The sequence below is a fragment of the Chiloscyllium plagiosum genome, chromosome 9, assembly GCF_004010195.1.
Source record: "Chiloscyllium plagiosum isolate BGI_BamShark_2017 chromosome 9, ASM401019v2, whole genome shotgun sequence".
Taxonomy (NCBI): Eukaryota; Metazoa; Chordata; class Chondrichthyes; order Orectolobiformes; family Hemiscylliidae; genus Chiloscyllium; species Chiloscyllium plagiosum.
Window position 1 is genome coordinate 26795616 of NC_057718.1, and position 27724 is coordinate 26823339.

General features: G+C 37.6%; 1 protein-coding gene across 7 annotated transcripts in view; it reads right to left on the reverse strand.

Moving 5' to 3' along the window:
• Window positions 1–27724, reverse strand: part of LOC122552711 (CAP-Gly domain-containing linker protein 4-like) — a 265059-nt gene that overhangs the window by 177856 nt on the left and 59479 nt on the right. For all 7 annotated transcript variants that reach the window (XM_043695603.1, XM_043695604.1, XM_043695605.1 and 4 more), the window contains 4 exons: window positions 15237–15376; window positions 13761–13854; window positions 12028–12189; window positions 8361–8479 (listed from right to left, as the gene is read on the reverse strand). In XM_043695603.1, the coding sequence (XP_043551538.1) occupies window positions 8361–8479; window positions 12028–12189; window positions 13761–13854; window positions 15237–15376 (515 nt within the window). The remainder of the gene's footprint in view (window positions 1–8360; window positions 8480–12027; window positions 12190–13760; window positions 13855–15236; window positions 15377–27724) is intronic.

The following is a 27724-nucleotide window of genomic DNA, read 5'->3' on the forward strand; positions in this document are numbered from 1 at the left end:
ATTAGGAATGCAGGGGTATACGGATAGGGTAGAGGGTGTTGGTATGGATGAGATGTTCTTTGGAGGGTCGGTATGGACTTGCTGAATGGCCTGCTTCCAAACTGTAGGAATTCTATGAAAGTAAAACTTGCAAGAATTGATAGACTCCAGCAGAGATTCTCAAACTTGGAGGAGAAGAACTAACTGGTCATCTCCATCACCTGTTCCTGAAGATCTGGGACAAAGAAGAAAGCCCTGCTGATCTCAGAAATGCTGCTATTGCCATTGTCTTCAAGAAAGGAGACAAAACAAACTGTGAGAACTACCGAGGAATCTCCTGACTCTCCATCACCAGCAAGATCATCATCTGAATCCTTACGAGGCATCTTCTCCCAATCTCTGAGGAAAGTGTTCTTGAAAGCCAGTGTGGCTTTTGATCAAACCACAGAACTATGGACGTGATTTTCACTGCTTCGTAACTCCAAGACAAATGCCAGGAAAAACACCAACTACCCCACAAGGCCTTCATCGATATAACCAAGGCTGTTGACTCAGTCAATCGGAAAGGCTGTGGAGGACCATGTCAAAGGTTGGCTGTCTTTCTCCTCCATAACAAGATGTCAGGAAAGTCCTCAACAACAGTACTATAACAGAATCTTTTGAGGTCAACACAGGGGTTAAGCAGGGATGTGTCATTGCACCCACCATTTTCCACACCTTCATCGCCATTATTCTTCACCTTGTCAAGAACAGTTTTTCCAGTAGTGTGGACATTGTCTACAGGATGGACTGAAATCTTTTCAACCTCAAACAGTTAAATTCGAAAAAGAAATGACAAGGACCTTGCTTGTGGAACATCACTATGTGGATAACAATGTCATCTCTACTCTCACTGAAGAAAACCTTAAGCATTGCTTAATAGATTCTAGCAAGCACAATGAGGAATTGGTCTCAACTTCAAGAAGACTTAAATTCTTTACTAGCCCATTCCATGTAAAGTTACAGACCATCATTCCATTAAAATAAATGGAGACATCCTCTCAAATGTGGAACATTTCCTTTACCTGGGAAGCTACCAGTTACATCAATGCTGTCTGACATAGATTCTCATATCAGCTAGAAGGACAGGAATACTAACATCAGCATCCTTGAAGCAGCTAAATAACACCAGCAGAGGCCATGATCATCAACTTCACTGGGCTGGCCGTGTGCTTAGTATGCTTGAAGTTCGACTACCAAAGCATATCTTCTTTGTCCAGCTTGAGGAAGATACTCAAATGAGAAAAGGACAAAGGAAGCATCTGAAAGATTCTCTGAAGGCTTCCATATGGATGTCAACATACAGGAGACCAGAAGAGACCGACTTGAAGGAAACTCCTGTATGAAGGGACACAATTCTTTGAGAAAATCCATAGGCAAGACAAAACATGGAAAAAGAACCAGAGAAAGGAATGTTAATGAGCTGAAGGCCAAGGACCACTTGCATCTCCCAAAAACACTTGCCAAATGTGTGGTCAGAGATGCATCAGCCACACAAGAATGCACAGAACCCATGACTTTTTCTAAGACAATCATACTCATCAGTATGTAATTGCTGAAGATGAAGATGATTTTTTTTAATTCTTGTGCCACTGATCATTACATTTAGTTGCTCTTCTGCCTTTACTCACTGTAGTTGAGAAATTTGTCTCGATTCCCATCAACCTCAAAGAGGAAATAAACCTCCTTCTGCTGCTGAGTTCGAGTATTGTTACATTAGAAAATCTAGAATTGCTGAGTCAAGTCATGCTATCTACTATTCAAAGGAAATTGAAGTCCTCATCTCCTCCTGCTAGACATTACCTTGAAGTAGAGGGTGGCCTATCCGACTTCATACCCTTCCAACTACTAAATTGTCAATAGGGAGTATGGTTTTTGCTTGCAGCTTGCGAACCACATTTAAGTTGAGCCAAGCCACAAAAATCCAAAAATGAGGAAGGCCCATTGCAAGTGCTCCAAGTAAATGGAATAGAACTCCCACACATTGCCAATCCACTACACAACATTGCATATAAGAACACATCTCACTCCATTTTATCCAAGCATGACCCAAGAAATTGAAACAAACACCAAAGAGATTTTACGGTTTATTTCATTGCGGTAATACTCTAGATTTGGACCTACTTTATCTTGTAGTACAGCGAGGATGAAAAATCGAGAATCTACCAAAATAATCATTCTCCAGTTAGTGAAGAAAATGAAATTCTGCATATTTTCTGGTTCTATAAAATGCTTTGCTGTTTCTTTGCAGTTTATTGATGACCTCTTGTGACAAAAGTATAGTATTACAGTATTTTTATACTGTGAATATCTTAACAGTCTTGTTGGCTTAAATGAATTTTTCATCCATACGATGAAATTTTGTGCCAGCTTTTCTCAAGTATCCCCCAAGAAACTGCAAAAAGATCAGATGCAACACAAAAAAAGAGAATTTGTAGACAGAGAATAAACATTTCTAACATCGCTTGATGTTGTTCATTAGTTGTTTAGATTCAGATTAATACAGTCAATGTGATGCTAGTCACCTTATGTGACTAAACTAATGTGAAGCATATGTCAGACCAAAGCTTATTTTGAAATTTTTTACATTACATTTTGCTTACTGTGGAAGAAGACATGAAAGCTAGAGAACTCAGGAAAATAAATGTTGATGTCTCGAAAATAGTCCACATTACAGAAGAGGAGGTACTAGAGGTCTTAAACAGCATAAAGGTAGATGAATCTTTGGACCTGATCAAAGTGTATCCAAGGATATTGTGGGAAGCTAGATAAGAAATTGTGTGGCCCCTAGCAGAGATATTTAGATCACCTATAGCCTCCCGTGAGATGCCAGAAGACTGGAGGGTGGCTAATGTTGAGCCTTTAGATAAGAAAGGCTGCAAAGAGAAGTCTGGGAACTATAGACCAGCAAGTCTGAAATCTGTGATGATAAGTTGTTGGAGGATATTCAGAGACACAGGATTTACATGCATTTTTTAAGGTAAGGACTGATTATGGATAATCAGCATGGTTTTGTTCATGGGAAATCTGGTCTCATAAACTTTTGTGAGTTTTTTCAGCATGCGGCCAAGATAGATAAATGAGGGCAGAGCAGTAGATTTTGTCTGTATGGACTGCAGTAAGACTTTGACAGGGTTCTGCATGGTAGACTGGTTAACAAAATTAAATCACGTGGGATTCAGGAGGAGTTTGCAAATTGGGCGCAAAATTGGCTTGACAGTAAGAGACAGAGGATTGTGGAGGAGAATTGTTTTTTGGACTGGATGCTATAATCAGCAGTGTTCTGCAGAGATCAGTGCTGGGTCCACTGTTATTCCTCATTTATATAAATGATTTTGATGAAAATATAGGATGCATGGTTAATAAGTTAGCAGAAGACACCAAAGGTGTTGGTATAATAGACAGTGAGGAAGATTATTTAAAATTGCAAAGAGATCTTGATCAATGGGACCAGTGGGCCAAGGAGTGGCAGATATGAGTTTAATTTAAATAAATGTGAGGTGTTGCATTTTGGTAAGACGAACAGGGCAGGACCACACAGTTAATGGTAGGGCCTTCAGGAGAGTTGTAGACAGAGAGACCGAGGCGTTCAGGTACACAGTTGCTTGAAAGTTGCATCACAGGTAGACAGGATAGTTGAGAAAGCATTTAACATACTTGCCTTCATTGCTCAGACTATTAAGTATAGGAGTTGGGATGCTATGTTGAGTTGTACACGACATTGATGCAGCCACTTTTGGAGTACTGTGTACAGTTCTGGTCGCCCTGCTGTAGGAAGGTTATTATAAAATTGGAGAGGGTGCAAAAAATACTTAAAAGACATTACTGGTACTGGAGAGGTAGAGTTATAAGGAGAGATTGGGTAAACTGGGTCTTTTTTCACTGGAGAGTAGGAGGTTGAGGGATGACCTTATTGAGGTTTATAAAATCATGAAGGGCATAGCTAAGTTGAATAGCAAAGATCTTTTCCCTAGCAGTGGGAAGTTTAGAACTAGACAGCATAATCTTAACATGAGAGGAGAAAGATTTAAAAGGGATCTGAGCTGCAACTTCTTCACACAGAGATGGTTCATACGTGGAATTAACTGCCAGAGGAAATGGTAGATTCAGGTACAACTACAACTTTTAAAAGATATTTGGATGATATATGAATAGGAAATGGGCCAATCGCAGGCAAATGGGGTCTGGTTTAGTTTGGAAAATTTGTTGACATGGATGAGTTGGACTGAAGGATCTATTTCCATGCTGTATGACTCTATGACTATAAATATAATTCAAGAACCTAAATGTAGTCACTTAGTGTAGTACCAACCCAACTGGCCAGAATGTCTTCTTCCATTCTCCACAGTTTGAATTTTTCCAAAATGTGAGCTAAGTTCCATTTACCCATCAACTATGTTTTTGATGACCTATACTAAATATGTTAAATCCCCATCCTTACTTTCAACTCTTCCCAGCTTTTCACACCTCACCCCATTATTGCTGCAAACTGCTCCACCTCAAGATGTTTGTTCCCCTTCCAAATCCATATTTTAATTATTCAAGCACTGACAGTCATTTATTCAACTATCTTGAACCTGGAATCTGAAATTTCCCCTCTATTCCTCACAATTTCCCTTTTCTCCTTTAAAACCTAACTTTCCAACTAAAGTTTTGGCATTATATCATAACATCTCTTTATGTTTTTCTGTGCAAATTTTGTTTTGGAATTTTCCTTGAAGAGCTACGGATCATTTTAGTTCATCCTATTAAAGCAAGATATTGTTATTTTAAGTGAACTATGAAATTTATTAGAAATACTATTTTTAATTATAGAGTTATGGAATCATAGAAATGTACAGCATGGAAACAGTGCCTTCGGTCCAACTCATCCATGCCGACCAGATATCCCAAATTAATCTAGTCCCATTTGCCAGCACTTCGCCCATATCCCTCTAAACACTTTCTATTCATATACCCATCCAGAGGCCTTTTAAATGTTGCAATTATACCAGCCTCCACCACTTCCTCTGGCAGCTCACTCCATACACGTACCACCCTCTGCGCCTTAGGTCCCTTTTAAATTTTTCCCCTCTCACCTTGAACCTATGCTCTCCAGTTCTGGACTCCCCCGCCCCAGGGAAAAGACCTTGTCTATTTACCCTATCCATGCCCTCACAATTTTATAAAGGTCATCCCTCAGCCTCTGACACTCCAGGGGAAACAGCCCCAGTTTATTCAGCCTCTCCTTTTAGTTCAAATCCTCCAACCCTGGCAACATCCTTGTAAACCTTTTCTGAACCTTTCAAGTTACACAACATCCTTCCAATAGGAGGGAGACCAGAATTGCACACAATATTCCAAAAGTGGCCTAACCAATGTCTTGAATAGCCACAACGTGACCTTCCAACTCCTATGCTCTGACTAATAAAGGAAAGCAAACTGGGCATCATTCCCAGACTTATCCACCTGCCAAACATTTATCCAAAGCAGAAGGTTGGGAGACCACCTACTGTTGGATAATTAATGAACACTTTAGTGCTTCACTCAGCTTTAGGTGTAACTTGTACCCTATTCATCCCATTCCAATATCAGGGTCTGTCAGTCTAACACCACCTACCTCTGACTGTTCTATTAACCATCACATCCAGCTCCAAGGAGCATTGCTGTTGGAGACTGGATGCAATCAATGCAGTAGCCACTGCCGCTGGAGACCTGTCAGCCAATTAATAGCTGACAGTTGGTACTTCCTCCCAAATGGGGGCAAAAGACTGCCTTGAGCCAACAGATCAATGGGGCAAATGAATGGTGAGCTTGCCGCTGACACCCAGAACAATGGGAAGACATCCCCCATCTTAAAATCAAGCTAATTGTGTAGAATTCACCCCTGTGATAGTCAAATGACTCACAAAACACCGCACCCTGCTGTTGCTGCAATATTGGGAGAGGCTAGAGAGGTTAACTTTCCCAGCATCCTACATCATAGAAACTACTCAATTATCAGCAAAGATAGTTGGTCAGGTGCAGGGTTCTAGAAAGAAATAAGAAAGCCCTTCCTAAAAATCTTACCTTCCCACTGTGACAGCAAAATTAGAAATAAGTAATAAATGCTGGATGACAAAAATCAAGAGTATAATGACAGCATAACAAAGACTGAAACAGTCTATTTTTAATATATGTAATTCTTGAGAGCTCTGAGATTTGTAACCTCTACATTCTGCTTTTTTGTTGACATTTAATAGTGCTACATTCTTCCAAAGAAAGTCATCATTAACAGGTAATTGGTGGACTGCAGAAGTTCCACTGTTGCATCTCCAGATGTCACTAAGTGTACATGGGAGTGCCAGCTAGGGAGGAGAGCTATGCATTTGCTAGCAGCAACATTCTATCAACACTTAAGTACTTCTGCAAGCATACCAGATGATGGACAGTGATGCAAAGACCTTCTGCCACACAAAACAGCGGTCCAGGCCTTTGCCAGAAGTACCTGGTGTCCAGGGTATTCAAACACCTGCTACACTATAATGTGCTTCAAAACTGGGGAGTAATTTGCCCCAGGGTAAATATCAACTGAGTATTACAGACCAGAATAAATCCTTGGCACAAAACAGTTGCATACTAAATTGGCTGTTTTTGTGCATTATAACTTGTGAGTTAAATTTTACTGTATATTGGAACTGTTTTGAATCACCCCAGACAGAGGAAATGATAGTGCCCTCAATCTGATCCCACTGACGATATAAGTGAAATAGTTAGTGATATTAATTGGCAAAGATGTTATTTTAATCCAATTTAGACTAATTTTATAACACTGCACAATTATGTAGAGAAAGATAAAAAGGCAGCACAGAACTCTTATAATTTCTTCAGATATGGATAACTTCACACTACACAGCCTGCACAGAACCAAAGAGTAAATGTGTTCTTATTTTGTTATAAAGATTTTCCCAATTACTCAAGTCAATTCTTTATTTTCAATAATTAATAAATTCCAATAAATTTATGTTGCATACATTACAGAGTAAAATGATGCCATAAGGGCTGTTTTCTCATTCGAGGAGTATGGCTGGTGGTGGTTTAACCTGAGGTTCACCATATCTCATGTGAGGGTTAAAAGTTGAGAGAAACAATCTTTCATAGTAACCTCAGCCAGTGCAGCAATACTATACTGTTGGTATCACTCTGCATTGCAAACCAGCCATTCAGATAAGTGAGTTAAGTGACCCCCTATAGAATATCACGTGTGAAATAAAGAATACAGGAATCAGAAAAACAAAACTAGAGTTTAAACAAAGAAGTGTAAGTAAATAGCTATCTTTGATAATATGACACAATTTTAAATTTTGCAGAAGGGTAAGGGACATAGAATGAAATTTGAGACGTCCACTTGCTCTTGCTCATGCCCCTGTTCTCTTAGCTCACAGAAGGGGTCATATGGAGATTTGAAGGGAACTCCACCAATCAGGATTATAGACAGAACATATAGCAGCAGAAGGATAATGCCCCCCTGAAGTTGGTCACAATCACAAGTTTACAGATCCTCCTCAGACTAGACCACTTTCAGTAGAATCAGTGGCTGCATTCAACCACTCCAGTCCCAGTAGCAGACCTTTTACTTGGGCCGCCTCATTATGAATGCTGAAAACATTCAAAATTTTTATCCAGTTGAAAATAAAAGTGAAGCAGATGTTTGGGTCATGAACAAGCTCAATAACTTGCCAATTAGAAATTTTGAAATTGTTGGTGAAATTGCATATATGAAATCCAGCAAACAAAATCAGATAAATCAATTAAAATTATATTAGTACTCCAGAGCAAGTAAATTTTCAGAGAATTTTTTATTTCTATTAATAAGTCAGGCCTCTTTAATATTTTAACAGTTAATCACAGAAATATTGCATTTAATATCTTAAGTTAGAATATTGATGGAATAGTGTTAGTAGAAGGACATTTAACCCAAAACTAAAATATAGGCCAGAAGCCAAAAAAAAAATGCTCCACCAGTTAGAACAATTTGACAGAATTTGCCTCTCTGAGTACATTTACATAAAGGATGCTTTCCTCCTGCCCACAGGTTCTCCATTCTCTACTACAGGCAACTTTACTGACATTATGTCTCTGGTTCTTTTCCTAAGAACTGTGTTTGAGATGTGAAGTGAATTGTATAATGCATTGAAGTAGACTGTGTTGTCAAGGCACTCCAGCTCCATTTCATGTTATTTTTAATGAATGGCTAATCTCTAAGTGTTCCAATTAACTTATTTTTGAATAGAGGTTTTCATTTGCATTTTCTATTTAAATTTAAATACAAATTAATTTCTGAAAACTGGGTCTGTTAATTTTAAAATACTATAGTTTCTTACCCTGAAGACAGGATTGGCTCCATGTTCCAATAAACATTTCACAGCTGACAAGCAGAGGTTTGATGCTGCAATGTGCAGAGATGTTCCAAAGTTGAAATCGCTGCAAGTGGCATCCACATCTGTCAATACATATAGATTAAATGATTTAATGCGTTGTCAATAAATATTAAGTTTTATTTGTAACTAGGTTTTATCATTAGATTTAGGTCACTATTGCTATGAAAAAAACGTTTGTCCCACTTTGTCATCCAATCTCAGCACTCAGTCAGACATTGCATGCTACATTGTGAGAATAATGTACATTAACTTAAATTCCAGAATGTCATACCTTCCTAGAACAGTATGACTTTCATCTCTAATACTAACCATTCTGTGCATTGAGTGAGATTGTTAATTTTCTGGTAAATTATAAATAGTTTCATACTCTAGGCTTGCACACAAAATTGAAATAGCTAAAATATATACAAGGTTGGACACTATTTATGAACTTCAGAAAGCAAATACTTGCAACACATATTAGGTTATGCTATAGAAGATGAATGGATTCTTCACAACAATTGTCACATAGTACCACATACAAATTCTAATCATAATAAAATGTTGCACACTATCTTTAATTTGGTAAAGACAAACATTTCTATAAACAATAAGCAAAAAGCAGATTGAACACATTGGTCACAGATGATCTAATTAAGATCATAAAACTATAAGATGTAAGAACAAACGTAGGTCATTCGACCCAGCAGAGCTATTTTTCCATTCAATGAGATCATAGCTGATCTGATAACCAGGCTCCACTTTCCTGCCTTTTCCCCAAAATCCTTGATTCCCTCGTCGATTAAAAGTATGTCTACCTTAACCTTGAATATAAAGACACAGCCTCTACAGCTCTCTGTGGTAAAGAATTCCACAGATTCTCTAGCCCTGAGAGAGAAATTTCTCCTCATCTCTATCTTAAATGAGCAACTATTTATGCTAATATTAATGTCCTCTGGTATTAGATTCACCCAGAACAGAATTAGGCAGGTCATCTGAGTTATGGATCTTAAGGTGATATAAATGTTGGAGTACAAATGCAAAAACAGGTAATAGTGAACATGTAAAACATGACGCAGGTCCGAGTAGATGTAAGAATTTTTCTTTTATTCATTCACAGGATGAAGGTGTTACTAGTTAGGCCAGCATTTATTACCCAATCATAATTGTCCAGAGGACAGTTAAGAGTCAACCACATTGCTGTGGGTCTGGAGTCACAGACCACGTAAGGATGGCAGTTTTCTTCCCTAAAGGAATTTGTGAACCAGATGGTGTTTTGTTTCCTGACAATCAACAATAAATTCATAATCACCTTTAGGCTCTTATTTCCAGATTCATTTTTATTAATTGAATTCAAATTCCACTGACTGCCGCTGTAGAATTAAACCCTGGTCCCCTGAACATTACCTGGATTGCTGGATTAATAGTCTAGTGATAATACCACGAGGCCATCGCCTTCCCTTAAGGCAGCATTTCAATGAAAAGCAGGGCATTTATCCCTGGTGCTCTGGCCAATATTTATCAGTTGATTGACATCACAAAAACAAATGATCTGGTCATTATCCCACTGTTGCACATGGGAGTTTTCTGTATAGAAATTGGTGGTTGTGTTTTATACGTTACATCAGTGAATACTTATCAAAAAGTATTTCATTCACTGAGATGTCTGAGTTGAGAACTACTACATAAATACAATTCTTTCTTTTACTTCATCACCAGAAGAAAGCAGGAATAATTTGGCTGTGATTACTAATCATAGAATGGAACATTGGTCAGGTGAGCTATTAATGTGACCAATTGAGCACAAGGATACATGTGGAGGGCACTGGACTATAAGAACATGTTGTAATGACATTTTCAAATCAATGATTCAGAGGTGGAAATCAAGCTTAGGTTAGGTCAATAGTTCATAAAAAAAACACAGTTGCACCAGAGAAAAATTCAGAGAAGAATGCACAGGTTAACTCTCATGACATGAGAACTAAGTTATAAAGAAAGATTCATGTAAGCTTAGTAGGCATTCTGCCACTGAAGAAAGAATGTCGGAGGTTTAGTACTACAGAGCACAAGAAACTTGATTTATAATTGGACATTAACTACTTGCACATTCTTTCTCAACATTTGAAAAGATGTTCAACCTCAATGTACAAAATCTCAAAGATATTTTTCAATTATTTGAGATATCCATCTCTTTGAAAATTTATATGCTGGATCTTTATCATTATTGCACAAATTGAGACTTGTTCTAAAGGTATATCCATAGGTCTTTTTGACAAAATACAGCATGAAAATATCAAACATCACCAAGAACTTTTGTACCATAATATGACAACAAAGTGGCTACAAACCATATTTGATCTAAGAAAAACAAGATGAGGGAAGTTTCAGCTTTTGTACAGGTTTACATGTCTCAACCTTTGATGTAATACAATGGGGTTTGTGGGGCATTGTAACCTTAAAAACAAGGTTTAGGTCAGGTAAGGGTTGGACGTGTGTTAGAAAAGGAAGCCAGCCTCCAACCTACTCACTTCCAGTTTTATTTGAGATGGGATGGGGTCATGAAACTAAGGCATTCCCTGAAGGCAAAATATAAGTCTGCTTTATTATGAAGCTCTGTGTCTATTTTATTCATTATTTGAAATTTAACTCTGGCTGGATTTCATCAGCCTCAAAAAACCCACTAGCTAAATCAAGACAAGACTAAATCAGACAGTACATGCTTTTCCATTGACTAAATGGATTCAGCATGGACAATACACTCTAACACATTAGTTCGTCTCACTCCCAACAATCTCCCGCATTAGATTTTCAGCCTCCAGCCCTCTCCCAGGCTTTTGTTCTTTGACTTACATTCCAAGCGCCAGTCAATCAATCAATTTATTTTCACAAAAGGCCAATGACTGAAGTAAATCAACTAAACAATGTTTCCTTTCACTGGAAGGAACATGAGATGACACACAAAACCTTAGATTAATGAATTCCAGAGATACATGTAAATGGAAAATAATCTTTGAGAAAAATAAAAAAGAATTTAATTATTGTTTTATTTGAGAGCAAACAAAATACAATGAGACTACTGCTATTTTCAAACTTACGTTTTTAGCATTGTAGTTAATTAGGTGCCAAGTATATTCTCAGCTTGGGCGGCACAGTGGCTCAGTGGTTAGCACTGCTACCTCACAGCGCCAGGGATCCTGGGTTCAATTCCTGCCTCGGACAACTGTCTGTGTGGAGTTTGCACATTGTCTGCATGGGTTTCCTCCCATAGTCCAAAGATGTGCAGGTTAGGTGCAGGGCTAAATGTGGGGGAATGAGTCTGGGTAGTTTGCTTTTCGGAGGGTCGGTGTGGACTTGTTGGGCCGAAGGGCCTGTTTCCACATTGTAGGTAATCTAATCTATTCTCCAAAACTGTTGGGAGCATTTTATACTGCATTTAATCACAATTTTGAAAATAAGGATAATTGTTTTAAAAAAAAGGACAATTAATGCCAGTCCTTTACGTGTCCATAATGTAACGATTTCACTATTTCTCTATAAAACTTGTTACAATTACAATTAGAATTTTACAAGAAAAACAAAGAAGGAAAGCCAACATATATTCCCTTCTAAAATTAAGTACATGATTGCTTACCTCCAACATTTGCATCCTTAAGAACTACTCTTATTAGCTCAGGAACATCAAAATAAGCTGCATAGTGCAAAGCATTCATATTTGTCCAGCGGCTACGAAGAGTGACATCAGCCCCCATTTCAATCAACTGTGAAGCAAACTTGGCAGCAACCTCTGCATCTCCTGGAAAAATAAAAATGTAATTTAAAAAGAGCACTCTGGATTGATAAGGTATAGTACAAATGATATGTCACCATGAAGTAATATAAAAAGTTCCACTGGTTTTCGAGATACATTGGGGGTGCAGGGCAATGTTCAGTCACAGTTAGTTTAAACTTGCATGGGAAGCTATTGACCACAGAAATTTTATTCAATAAAAACATAAAACAAAACGTTTTTTTCTTAGTACCTCTTGGGATATCTTCAACTGAATATACTGCCACAGTACTTATGTGTTCAGATCATTGGGTCTAGCACAAGAATTATGCCCTTAAGGTAAACAAAGTCTAACTTTAATCCCCTATTTTATCTCTAACACTAAAAAATCTTTTCCCAAAATGTACAACTTCCAATTGCCCATGAAACTAATTCTCTTGGTTTTATGTTATTTTGAACTGTGAAAACGTACGCAGATGACCTAGTTCCAAGACTTTGCCAATATGTTTTTCAGTACTGCATTGCAAGGTCTAAACATATCACCAACTTTGAAATAAAAAGACTGGAAAAACTCAGCAGGTCTGGCAGCATCTATGGAGAGAGAAAAACAGTTAACATTGAATCTTCTCAGAAACTGAGAAAAGATTAAATGAGAAAATTGATTATGCAAACCCACTGCATGCTCAAGAAAACAAGATAGCAACTGCAACAATTCCAACAGTCTTTAGTATTGAATTTACATACTTTATCATATACATGTCTCTACATGAAGTGACTTTAAGAAACATTAATTTGATTATCAAAATGGCAGGTTGATTCATGATCAGTCCACTAAATAAAATTAGGATGACTGGAGAGACCACAACAGAACCAATGACTATATTTTCACATTTGATGTAAAAGTTTTGCCAAATGAGATTCACAGCAATTGAAGCAATTTTTCTCAATCTGCTTCGCTTCATGACTTATACATCCTGGCTCTTCAGCATCCTTCTCGCACATCCAAATACATATCAGGTGAGATGGAAATGCTCGCCACTGCTGCGACCTTCTAGTATTCACATTGCAGGCCCCATTTTCGAAGCTCAGCTGCTCATTACTGCAAGCCAAGAACTGTTCCTCACACTGTGATACTCCATCATCGTCATTGAAGAAATGGTCCAGAAACAAAGCTTGCTCCTTGGTTCACAAACAGAAACCTGGAGGAGCTGATGGACGGATGGTGGAAAGGAAGACAGTCCTTTTCATGCTGACCAGTGAATCAAAGCAGGTCATTCCTCCAGACACAGCCAGCTTGGACTCAAATAGAGGCCCAAATCAGTGACGTGTCCCAAAATAAAAGCAACAAACAGCAGTGCAGGTTAAAGATTAATGATCATCTGCACTCCAGTGGGTTGAAGCCATATCTCCCCTACGCTAATACACTCTCACAGGGCCACGACTCTCATAGCAATCATACTGGTTCCAAAATAGGAAACACTCCTGTCGGGACAGGATTGTAAGAGGCAAAAGCTAAGGGAAAAGATAACAAGGAAAGAAGGTGAAAAAAATGCTCATAAATAACTCTACTAAAAAGAAAAATATGAAGTACAACTCACCAATTCCTTGAGCTCCAGCTTTGCAAGTGTAATGTAGCAGTGTCATATCTGTCAATCCATCTCTGTCATTCACATGGCATCCCCGACTCAGAATCTAAAGCAGTATGTCCAACAGAATAATGAATATTTGCTTTCTATATTTAATTCTAAACAAAAATTGATAATCCACAATCAGACAACATGTGTGCTTCATAAAAAGGAATTTGCTTGACTTTCTTTGGAAGAAAATCAGACAGTTTTCTTTACAAAGTCACATGCTCTGACTCAGGTAATTCTAATATTCATTGCATTAAGGTGATCTAGTTATCTGAACCCAGAAAAATATCCTTTTACAAGCTTCTATTAATCACCAATGTCCACAAATTGCTATCTTTCTCAAACTTTCAGAGAAACTAACAGGTACATTTTGAACAAAAAGTGTTGATTTTTTTACTTAATTTAATGACTACCGTATCCCAATCTAACTAAATCAGAAGTCAAACAACATCAGGTTATAGACTGGGGGTAAAGTCAGGACTTCACCTGACGAAGGTTAGCAGACCTCAGAAAGCTTGTGATTACAAATAAATCTATTGGACTATAACCTGCAATCGTGTGACTTCTGACTGTGTCTATACCAGTCCAACAGTGGCACCTCCACATCAATCTAACTAGAAATTATTTCGTGTATTTTTTTAAATGTCCTTTTCAACAATTTAAAATCAATTTATTTTCAGATATCATTTTCATGTGTACTACATTTTCTGTAAAGCAAAATATTTTTTTAAAATGCACCGCCTGGTGAGGTGTTTCATGGCAGATTTTGCATTTAGTGATTTGCAAATAAACTTGTGTAGAAACCCAGGAAGGGAGGTGGTAGACACTTGAGAGGTGTACACACGTGTGAGTAAATAGCAACAAATTTTATCAAAAAGAGATATAAACAAAAGGTGGTAAGAGAGGACATTTCATTTGAAAGTTAACAGATCCAGGATCCGATTCCATGTGATCTGACATCTCTATAAAATAACTACTTTTGCACATGCTCAACTACCCCTACATATTTATTTTCAACTTCAACTCATTCATCTCTAATCAATGATGTGCATTAGGGACACCTTCATAAAAACTGCCATCAGGAAAGCTTTCCCTTTTTTTATACTCATCCCACAAAAACATTTTTAAGTATTAATGAAATACAATGCAAATCTCGGAGGATAATTTACAATAAAACATTTTAAAAATTGAAAAAAAAATGGAAAAATTACATTTTCCATTTTGTGCCTGAAAACCTGGTTGCAATTTTGAAGAGTTTCCAAGCAAGTACAATTGCAGCACTCTCATATATGAGTGATTCTATTTTTGGCTAATCAAATCAACAAACAGGCAAAGAAGATCAAGGAGAGGTTATATTTAATGCACATTACAAACTTACAAGCCTTGCCAAAAACAAATTTTACAAAGTACAGTAACTACAAACATGCAATTTTAGTTTACCTCGTTCCCAATCACATCAATCTGTTGCTGCACCTGTGGAACCCACTGCCGCAAGATAGCAAACAATTCTGAAACAGTTGTGTTAAGGTCATGTAGTATTCTTTTGCATGCTGGGTCTTGTGGATCAAAGAAGGAAAATTCTGAAATGAAATATTTAAACAAAATCAATACTTTGGCAGTGATATCTCCAATTCCGTAATTAGCCATTTAGGACTTGGATAAGGAGGAACTTCTTCACTCAGATAAAGCTTTGAATTTCACTCTCTTATAGGTCTATGGAAGTTCAATCCTGAAGTTCAAGATAGAGATTTATAGGTTTCTATAAATTCTTTTTCTTATTCATTCACAGAATGTGAATTTTGTTGGCTAGTCCAGCATTCATTGCCTATCTTTAGTTGCCCTTGAAAATGTGGTGGTGAGATGCCTTCTAAAACTACTGCAGTCCATTTGCTGTATGTGAGCGTACTTTGCTATTAGAATCATAGTCTTAGAATCATACAGAATAGAAACAGACCCTTCAATCCAACCAGTCCATACAAACCACAATCCCATACTAGTGGTATGAAGTTGAAAGCGTGTATTGTACCTTTAAGGGAGAGTGAATGCTATTCTGAACTAAGAACTTACAAGCACCTGTGCATATGACTAGTTCACCAATTGTGTTAGTTCCCAAATCTGACGGGACTCAGTGATTTTTGTAGACTATCGGAAGATCAATGCCATAACAAAATAGGACTCATATCCAATAGCCAAACTGGACGCCTTTATAGAAAAAGCTGGACAAGCCACTTACATCACAAAGTTTGACTTATTGTGTGATTATTGGCAGGTACCTTTATCAGAGAAAGTGAAAGAAGTTTCTGCATTTGTAACCCCAAATGAGCTATATCAATTCAAAGTGATGCCCTTTGGAATGAAGTACGCACCAGGTACATTCGAAGACTCATGAATAGAGTTGTGGCCAGATTAACAAATTGTGCAGGTTATCTGGATGATGTAATAACTTTTAGCAAGTTATGGAAAGATCACATGGTACAGTTGGCAGAGTTCTTTGAATGATTACTAGAAGCAAAACTTAAAGAAAACGAAGCAAAGGCAGAGGTGACGTTATTGGTACATCAGTCATGAAGGTTGACCTCAAGGAATGCAAAGATGAAGGCCATCGAGGAATTTCCATGACCAACCTCGAACGAAGAGGTGCTTCAATTTTTGGGACTAAGCAGATTCTACAGGAAGTTTGTTTCAAATCTTAGCACGTGGTAGCACCACTAACAGATTTACTAAAGAAGAACACAAAATTTCCATGGACAGAACAATGCCAGGAGGCATTTAAAATTTTAAAGCAGTATTAACCACTGTACCAGTTTTAGCTACACTAAGTGTTTTGAAATCCTTCAAAGTTGCAAGCGATGCCAGCAATATAGGAGTTGGGCCTGTACTGCTACAGGAACATGATGATGGAATTGAACAGCCAATTGGCTACTTTTCAAAGAAACTCAACACCCACCTGAGAAAACACTCTACCATTGAAAAAGAATTATTGAGATTGGTACTGGTCTTGTAACATTTTAATGTTTATGCGACGAACAATGTATCAGAGACAATTGTGTACACTGACCTCTTACATTCTAGGAAAGATTTAAAGACAAAAATATGAGGCTATGTCATTGGAGTCTTATATTACAGACTTTTAATTATACATGTTGCGGGTCATAAACGTGTGATAGCAGATGCATTATCGCAGATTTAAAGGAAAAAGTATCAGCAGGATTGGACAAATTCCCATGTTATATGCATGTGTGTAGAAATTAATATGAAAGTATAACTTAGATTAATGATTTATGTAGTTCATTCTAATGGGATTAAGAATTAGAGAAAACAAATAAAGCCATCTCTTCAATATGATGGCTCATTCTTTTCTTCAGGGGCATGTGTTATGAAACTGAAGGCATGTACTGTACCTTTAAGAGAGAGTGAATACTGTTTTGAACTAAGAGCTTACAAGAACTTGTGGATATGACTGGATGGCAATGTCAGAGTGTACTGAAAAATTGAAAATATGTAATATTTGGCTGTGAAATGGACACCTCAGTTTTGGTTGCTGTTTTGACAACAATTCAAATTTAACCAATCAGTTGAAATTATGCCCCAGGATGCTAAAACCCAATCAAGTTTGAATTTATTGTTTTGCCAACTTCAAACCAATGAGGCGATCTGATGCTGGGGATATAAAAAATGCAGACATCTTGAAAATTGGAGAGAGAGCAAATGCCATCGAGATAGATCCAATAAATTAATAACACTCTTTATCAAAGGTACCTTTTCATATGAAACACACTTACAGTAAAAAGAATGAAGACGACCCAGGGGATTCAGTAGCTGGAACAGTGAAGTCACAGAAGACGACAGCAGCTGTGTGGTTTTTAAATTAAGTTGATGTAATTTTAATAAGTGTCTTACTAGAACAGAATATTGTTATAGAGTTGGAGGCAGGTAATCAGCTGTTAAGAGAAAGGGGTGCTTAGAATTGTTAATAGAATTGGTTTAATTACCAGAAGGCTTCACTGCCGTGTTGTAACACTAGATTAATTCCATCTGCCTGCCTTTGGCCCACATCACTCCAATCCATTCCCATTCATGTACTTACCTAAATGTCTTTTAAACGTTGTTACTTGCATCCACCACTTCTTCTGGAAGTTCACTCCATACATGAATCACTCTCTGTGTAAAAAAAATTGCCTCTCATGTCTTTTTTAAAATCTTTCTCTTCTCACCTTAAAAATAAGTCCCCCCCAGTCTTGAAATCACCGACCCTAGGGAAAAGACACCTGCCATTCACCTTACCTATACCCTTCATTGTTCTTTAAATCTCTATAAGGTCACCGCTCAACCTCCTACGTTACAGTGAAAAAAGTCCCAGCTTATCCAGCCTCTCTTTATTACACAAATCCTCCATTAGAGAGGGAGTTCCAGGCTTTGACCCAGCAACACTGAAGTAATGACATTATAGTTCCAGATGTGGGTAGTGGATGGCTTGGAGGGGAACTTGCAAGTGGTGATGTTCCCATGTATCTGTTGCCCTTGTCTTCTGAGGAGGTGGAGGTGGTTGTAGGTTAAGAAGGTATTGTCTAAGGAACCTTCGCGAAATTCTGTAATGCCTATTATATGTACCATATACTGCTCCCGTTCAGTGATGGAGGGATTGAATATCTGTGAATGTGGTGCCAATCAAATAGGCTGCATTATCCTGGACAGTGCCAAACATCAAATGTTAGAGTTGCATTCATCCACCCAGTTAGGTGTATTCCATTACACATGTGACTTGCTCCTTGTAGATGGTTGACAGGCTTTGAGGAGTCAGGAGGTGACTTTTTTGCAGCAGGACTCCTAGCCTTCTGACCTGCTCTTATAGCCACAGTACTAATATAACTAGTTCAGTTCAGAGCCTGGTCAATAGTAATTCCAGGATGTTGATAGTGCAGGATTTAGTGATGATGTTACCATTGAATGTCATGAGGTGCTGGTTAGCACATGTGTGGTGTAAATATTACTTGCCACTTGTCAGTCTGAGTCTAGTTATTGTGCAAATCTTGTTGCATTTGGGCACCTATTGCATTATTATCCAAGGAGTTGCAAATGGTGCTGAACACTGCAGTCATCAGCAAACATTCCCACTTGTGATCTTATAATGGAGGGTAGGACATTGGTGAAACAGCTAAAGATAGTTGGCAAAGAACAGTAATGACATCAAGGAACATGGCAGTAATATGGAGTCTGATGGAGTTTAATTCAGACAAATGCAAGGTGATGATCAAAATCAGATGTGAATTGTACAATAATTCAGAATCCTTAGGAACAGTGACATATAGAGGGATCTGGACATACTGATCCCCGAAAGTGGCAACATGGGTGGATAAGATGGTAAAGGAATACAACACCCTTGCCTTCATTGGCCGGGGCACCAAATATAAAAGCTTGGTCATAGCTGTATAAAATTTTAGTTACACCACATTTGCAATACTGCATGCAGAAGTATGTGGATACTTTGGAGATATGCTGATCAGGTTTATCAGGATGTTGCCTGGTTTGGTGGACCTTAGTTATGAGGAGAGGTTGGATAAACTCAGATTGTTTTCACTTGAAAGATGGAGGCTGAGGGGCAAGCTAATAGAGGTCTACAAAATTATGTTCCAGTGAGAAAAGTCCCAGCCTCTCTTTATAACTCAAACTCTCCATCAGGGACACTGAAAGAATTGCATTATAGTTCATTGATCATGTGGATAGACAGAAGCTTTTCCCCAGGGTGGGAAGGTCAACCAAAAGTGGGTATAGGTTCACGATGAGAGGGAGAAAGTTTAGGGAAAATGTGTGGGAAAGCTCTTTCACAAGGGTGGTGGATGCCTGGAATGCAGTGCCAGTGGAGATAGTGCAAGTAGGCATATCAGCAATAAATAAGGCATACCTTGATAAGCACATGAATGGGAAATGAACAGAGGGATAGAAATCACGTATGGGCAATAAATAGCAGGTCTAAATAAGGGCTAGGAAGCAACACAGGTGGGCCGAAAGGCCTGCTCCTGTGCTGTACTGTACTGTATTGTAAGACCCTAAGGTAGTCATGATCAAAAGGCTTGAAGGGTTGAATGGTCTAGTCCTGCTCTTACATTCCTAAAATTGTGACAAAGTAAAATAACAACAGTGCGGGTGCATCTACAGCAGATGGATGGTAACGCCTCACCTTTTTCTCACCACTCACTTCTCAAGTGTAATTTGGAATGGACAACAATGCTATGCTTACCCAAAGCTCACATTCCAGGAAATATAAAAGAAACCTATAGCCCTATACACTTATCTCATGTCCCCATATATCGACAATGCATTGTTTCAACAAAGTAGCTCCAATTCCTTAGGTATACATCAGTACCCAATACTTTAACACCGAGAGAAAAACTGAATTGTCAAAATGGACAATTTTTTAAAAAATTCTTCTTTCATTACAATTCATGTCAAAAGGCAAAAGAAAATCTGACACACAAAATGGAGGAACACAACTGTCACTGTGACTGTCAGCCTCAGTCACTCTTTGAAAAGAAAGGGAAATTACCCATCTGCCTGCAAATCAAGCTGGGTCCAAAATGGAGACTGTAATGGTTGATGTCAAATGTGAAAAGGAATATTTATATAATTTTTTTTAAAAATGGACATTTAGGCCCAAAAGATTGGGGAAGAAAATTTAAAAACACAGAAAGTGACACAACATTGAAGGCCAAGTCTGTCGACATACCTGTGTGAATTTTCTATTGCGAAAATAAAATTAGAAAAGGTCTTCAGCTAATGTAACTGATGTAAATAAAGAAGTGAATAATTTTAATAGCAAAGTATTTTTTGCAATTTTGCTAAATTGGAACAAAATGGTGCAAAAAGTGATCTGCTAGCTTATACATTCCTTGGATATCAGCAAAGCTAAATCAGAAGGCATGTACAGAATGTAGAGGTATAATCAGAAGCTGAAGAAAGGATAACAAAAGAATCATGACAACATGATACATGTCAACAATTTATTTTGTTCTATATTCAGATCTTAACAGGTGTTGACCTTTAAAGTCCCATTAATCATACCATTGGGAAGGCCCAGACTTGTATGCAATTTAAAATATATATAACATCTTATCTAACACTCTTAAGTTGTAAAATTTAATTGTTTCCAGTTTCTCGTCATGATATTTATGTCATTTTCTTCTGCTTTGCTTGAATATTTTAAAGTATACATTCATTTTAGCAAGTATTGATTCATGCAAGTCAAACAGGTTAGTGACTCTATTGCCTTTCTTGTTATTATATATACTTGACTGTGATAGAGAAGATAAAGACGATCACAAGGTATGATCCATTGAGTCTCCAACCTAGATCTGCCTACCATTTTATTCTATGCTATTCAAAATTCTAATCAAGCTCAGGACTATTATATGCAATCTAATGAGGCTGAAGGATGTATCCTGCTGAACAGCAACTCTTAGGGGAACTTTCTGGTTGATGTCAGCTGTTCCAGTTACTCCAGTGGCAGTCAATAGAGGCTCTTGATTTTGTTTTGATTTCTTAAAGTATCCATAGCAGCGTGCATTAAGGAGGTTGTGACCAAGAAGCAAATAGTCTCAAGAACCAGCATGAATTACACAATATTGGTCAAAACTGAAATTTTTTTGCAAACAAACATTTGGGGGTAGGTAGTGGCCTAGTGGTAGTATCATCAGACTATTAATCCAGAGACCCAGGTACACAGTGGAATTTGAATTCAACAATAATCTGGAAATAAGAGTCAAATCATGACCATGAAACCATTGCCAATTGTCAGGGAAAAACCCACCTAGTTTACTAATGTCCTTGAGGGAAGAAAATCTGCCATCCTTACCTAGTCTGACCTACATGTGACTCCAGACTCACAGTAATGTGGTTGACTCTTAACTGCCCTCTGGACAATTAGAGACAGGCAATAAATGCTGGACCAACCAGTGATGCCCACATCCATGAATAGAAAAAAAACCTAAACAACCAAATAACAAATTAATTTCATAAACATAACCTTCTACAACAAAAATAACTAGCTTTCAAAACTAGGCTTCTAAAGAAAATCAAAAATGCAATTAGCATAAAACAAGGGAGAACAGAACATTGTTCCTTGATGAGAAATATATGAACTGGCCCTCAAAGACATGTTGAAATCTTTCATACAGTACAAAAGTACTATGGATCATTAATACATACCAACATTAATAACTTTACTAACGATGACATCACATTATATCCCAGAATTATTAGGCAACTTGGCCTATCATTAAAGGAGTGTAGAAGACAGTGATAACAAACAATGGTATGCAAATTATACCAAAGACTGAAAACAACATAAGATGGAATTGTAGAGTTATTCTTTGCTAAAGGCTGAGATATTGAGCATGGATAGCTATTAAAAATTTTAATATTAAGTTTAAACAAGTTTAAAGTGAAAAATGAGTAATTTAAAGTACAATGTCATGATTGTAATGAAAGGCATGTAATTTATATATACTGGATTTCAAAACATGCCCATATGAATATAGGTTATTTTTGTGTACGATTTTCTTTAAAAAAAAACCCAAATCAGATTCCAAGCAAAATCATGGCCTTACTTCCGCATTATTCATACAACAGATGGCTGTAGATACCCGTGGCACATTAACTGAAAATAGTTTATTCTACAGTGATTTAATACTGAAGGTGGTTAAATACTGAAGACAATTACCTTAATTTTAGTTCAGAATAATCATGGATTGATTTTTAATCTGGAACAATCAGAAAGTGAGGTTTTTGAAAAGTTTAGAGGAGACCTGACTGGAGTTAAAAGCAAGTTGAGTTTCTCCTTCTTACCAGAGTTTAGGGCAGTTTGGGGAAAATACACAGTCACCTCAGTGGAAATGTTTCATTTGTTCAGATTCTAAGCCAGGACAGACTGGTTAGAAATCTGCAGATTATTATAAGCTGAGGAACTTCAAGATCTTGGATTTGTGAGAATTTATGTAAGACAACTTCACAGTTCATAGGAAAGCAAGTGAGGAGAATCAGTTAAGTAGAACTTAAAATATTTGTTTTTGGGTGATTATTCCTCTGGACATGAACTTCTGTAAATTGATGGCGTTGGAAATAAGTTGAAAAACATTGTTTTGTGTGTGTTTTAAGATTATTCTAAACTATCTTCGATACATAGATAGCTTTGTTGCTTTTTTTTAAAATTTTCATGATATGTGTACTAACGTTCTGCTGTTAAAAAAATTCTGAAACCTCATGTTATTCTGTTTCAGAGGCTGGCTTTCCTGTTACCTAAAGTTAAAACAAAAAATCCAGATTTCATACAGGGATCCAACTTTCCCAGCAGTACCATCATTTGAGATCATAGAATGATTTACATTTTATATTTCAACTCAAGGAAACAGGTATTAGCTGTTCCCTGTCAGTAAGCAGCCTCTCCATAGGCAAGTTCTCAGCTGTGCCTCCTTATGGTGACACATGGCAATTGGGTCCCACATGACCCTAAACTAAAGCTTCAGAGGAACTTTGAGGTTGCTTGGAAATAGTGTATCTTTATCTACCCTGTCTTTTTCTGCTAACATCTGGAACACTTCAGCCATATTAACTCTAGAGAAACAGACTTAATTTGTGTAATTTCTCATCATAATTTGACCCATGAAGTCCAGGAATCATTCTTGTAAACGTATGTTGTACTTTCTCCTTCCTAAGGTTTGGTGCCTATCAACTGCTCACAGTTCTCCAAGTCGGGTCTAACCAGGATTTTGCATAGCTGCAGCAGAACTTCTGCATCATTATACTCCAGTCCTCCAGATATAAAGGCAAGCACTCCATTAACCTTTTTGATTATTTTGTGCACTTCTCTGTGGCATTTTAAGCCTCTATGCACTTGAACCTGAAGTTTATTTGGATATCCATTATATTTAACTTCATACCATCTAGAAAGTACCCTTTAATGACAAAATGCTTTTGGTAACTTCAATACCTAAGCCAAATTTAACGCTTCGCATTCCAATGGAGTCAGTTGGAGAGGTCAAGGGGGAGGGACACTGACGTATGGGCAGCCAGGCTTGTCCACAGAGAGAATACTCTAATTTCACTGCAGAAGCATGAATAGAAGATGGAAGATAACAGCTAAGTGTGATAAGCTCAACTCCATTATTGCACAGAACTAGAGCAATGGTTGTCTCTAACAATGAGGTGGACCATTCTGTCCCACTGGTCAACTACCACCCAGCTAAAGTCAGGCACCCCCTGACTGGTAACATGCAAATCCACCATAATCCATTAACTTTTTCAAAGAATGCTTGAATCTCAGCGTCTTTGGTCTACAATTTTACAGGTTTCAGCACAGCAGGCAAACAAAAGAAAGAAGATGAAAATTCTCTTATTGGCAAGTTGGAACCTTAAGACCATGTACATGGAATTGACAAATAGCTTCTAGCAGGTTGATAATGCACGCAAGTCAGCCATGATTAACATGGAGACTGATAGGCAGATCATTGGTATCGCTTCCGTACAAGGCGCCAGGCTTAACAAGAACAAATCACTTAAAGAAAAACATTACTTTTTCATCAGGCAGTGGAAACAAATAAGAAAGGTGGGTTTCACTGTAAGGAATACAATACTCATGACAGAGCTTTCCCATCCTCTTATAGATGGTTCACAATGTGATGTCTGTCCATTCACCTTTCAAGTCAAATAGGGCTAGTTTGTCTCATAAATATCTACACTTCAACACTGTGCTGCATGACAAAGGCAAAAGAGCAGTTCTACAAGAAGCATGACTCTGCTATGAGCAGAACCCCAAAGTCAGAACATTTTAGTGTATTCGAGATTTCAATGCAAGAGTGAATACAGACCATGAGTTATAACCCTTCTACCTTAGATATCCTTGCTTGATAAGGATTAATGGCAGGAGACACTGCTTGAGATTTGCTGCTCTCAATAGCTTTGTGTAACAACCCTTTTTTTCAGAACAAACCATGCCACAAAGTATCCTGAAGTTATTCAAGATAAGAGTAGCACCAAGTGAATCTGATCATCACAAGATGGGAGTCTGGAGTGCATTCTCAACACATGCAACTACAAAGTACTGTTCATGATACAGATAACTCCTTGATGGCAACCTTAAGGACATAAGGGATAGGAGCAGATATACATTAGTTAGCTCCTCGAGCCTCCTCTGTCAGTTAGTAAGATCCTAGTGATCTGATGTGGCTTTAATTCTTCTTGCGTGCCTGACCTTATCACCCTCGATTCTCCTGTTCATCAAAAATCTGTCAAATTTGGTTTTGAACAGATTCATTTGTTGGGACAGAATTGCAAATACTAAGAGAAAATTCCTCCTCATTAATGTCTTAAAAGTTGTTTTGAAATGTGCTTCCTTGTTCTAGATTGTTCCAGGATGGAAAAATCTCAGCATTCACCTATCAAACACCCTTTGATTCATTTACTTTCTTTATCACAAGAATCAGAGTGGCAAACCTTCTCAGAGATGCATCCAAAGCAAATATATTCTTCCTTAAGTAAGGTGATCAAAACTGTATACAGTACTCTAGGTGCAGTCTCAACAATGTCCTCTATAGTTGTAGCAAGACTACTTTATACTCCAACCCCCTTTGCGATAAAGATCAACATTCTTATATACTTGCTGTACCTGCATGTTTAGGTGGCAATCCTTGAAATTTCTTCATTGAAACCAGTCATTCTGTATTCATATCAATATCAATCATACTGTCTACTAGATAAAAAAATAGTTCTTTGACTCAACTGAGCATTCTCTGACATTCTCAAATAGACTACAGAGCAAAATGGATTATACTTCAATCCACCATCTACAATATTGGACTATGAAAATATGGGAAACAAGAGAAAAATTGCATCTGATTAGAAGCTAATAGCACTCTGACAGTAACCATACTGAAGCCAAACAGTCTGCTCTCATTAATTACAAGAGCGATTGAAATGAGAAGACACTGTATAAATCAAGAAGTACTCCAAATGAAGTTCAAAAGGTACACCAGGTGGGATGCTAGTGACAACTGGTTACAAGCTTGCCAGAATATCAGACATCCTTGGACATCCTAGGACATGCTACGAATATGCATGAAATGATCAAACAAGTTCCAGAAGAGGATCACTGGACTTGAAACATTAGCTCTGTTATCTCTCCACATTTGCTGCCAGACCTGCTCAGTTTCTCTAGCACTTTGTTTTGTTTCACATAAATCATGGTGAACGGCATCAAAGATTTGAAGGATGAGCGGAACTATATCTTCAGTTGTACTGTCAGGAGCGCACTGTTACCAATCAAGTTCTAGACACCATAGAAAGCCTGTCTCTCAGGCCAGATTTGGATACTGAGCCTACAGCTAATCCACTATGTTCAGAATGTAATAACAGAAGTCCAGAGAATGAATGTACAGGTTGCTCTGCAATAACGCGTGTTTCATTAACGTGAATTCGCCATAACATGATTGACGAATTCAGGACACTGTTTCTAAAGCGCAAACTTTTAAAACATGTGTTGGCTGTAACACCGCCAATACTTCAAGTGCTATTTCTAAAGAGCAATTTTCTATGATGTGGGGTTGCACAAGAATGCAACCATCGCATTATAGAAGATTTACCTGTACTTGAAACTCAATTCAAGGTCATCACAGCATTAACTAAAGCTTAAATAAAACAAAAATGTGGGGTCAGCCTGTAAATCATGTTCATATACTGCCAAATAAATACTTCTCTGTCTTCACGTTATATCTTTGGGAAGTTTAAATTAAATCTATTAGTTCAGAAAGGAAATCTGGCAACAATCTGTTTTGTATTCAGAAGCTAATTAAGATAAATTTACACTAATAACTGCAATAGTTTATTTGAAACAGTACCATTACAACATGTGCTTCAACAGATGGACTTATTCGTGATCTGGTGTGAAGCTCAGATGTGTAAATGAAGACATGATTTCAAAGCACCTTCTCTTTAAGAACTATTAATAGTCCTAATTCTTGAAAGAGTAGATTTGTTTGATAATGATCATTGATTTCAGTTAACACTTTCAAAGTGTAATTACCTAAACTACACTTCATGCAATGCCACATTTTTACTAATAGTGATCACTTCAGAATGTTCACTTACTTAAGTATGACCAATTGATACAAATCACTGAGCAACAATCATAGTCATGTCAAAAATATATTTAATCATTTACTTTTACTCACAGGATCAAAACAAAGACTTGAACACGCAGTGTAATTATTTGTGATCAATTTTCTATTATTGACTGCTGTTTTACACACATTGACAGCATTAACATGAGAAAATGCAGTGATGAGGAAAAAAGTGATTTGAATCATTCACAAAGAAAATATGAGAAATCTTATTAAACATGACTGCCAATTGAATTTTCGAGTGTGAATTCTCCTCAAGCTCATTGTATTTAACTAAACAGAAACTGCAGAATTAAAAAATAAGAGAGAAATAGAAAATGCAGTGAGAAACAAAACCTGCACATTTAAAAAAAAATATAATGTGGGCATCACTGGCAAGGCCAGCATTTATTGTTCATCCACAATTGCCACCTTCTTGAATTGCTGCTGTTCAGTTAGAACACAGAACATTACAGCGCAGTACAGGCCCTTCAGCCCTCGATGTTGCACCGACCTCTCATACCAATCTGAAGCCCATCTAACCTACACTATTCCATGTACGTCCATATGCTTGTCCAATGACGACTTAAATGTACTTAAAGTTGGTGAATCTACTACTGTTGCAGGCAAAGCATTCCATACCCTTACTACTCTCTGAGTAAAGAAACTACCTCTGACATCTGTCCTATATCTATCACCCCTCAATTTAAAGCTACCCCCCCCTTGTGCTCGCCATCACCTAGTTGGAAAAAGGATCTCCCTGTCCACCCTATCTAACCCTCT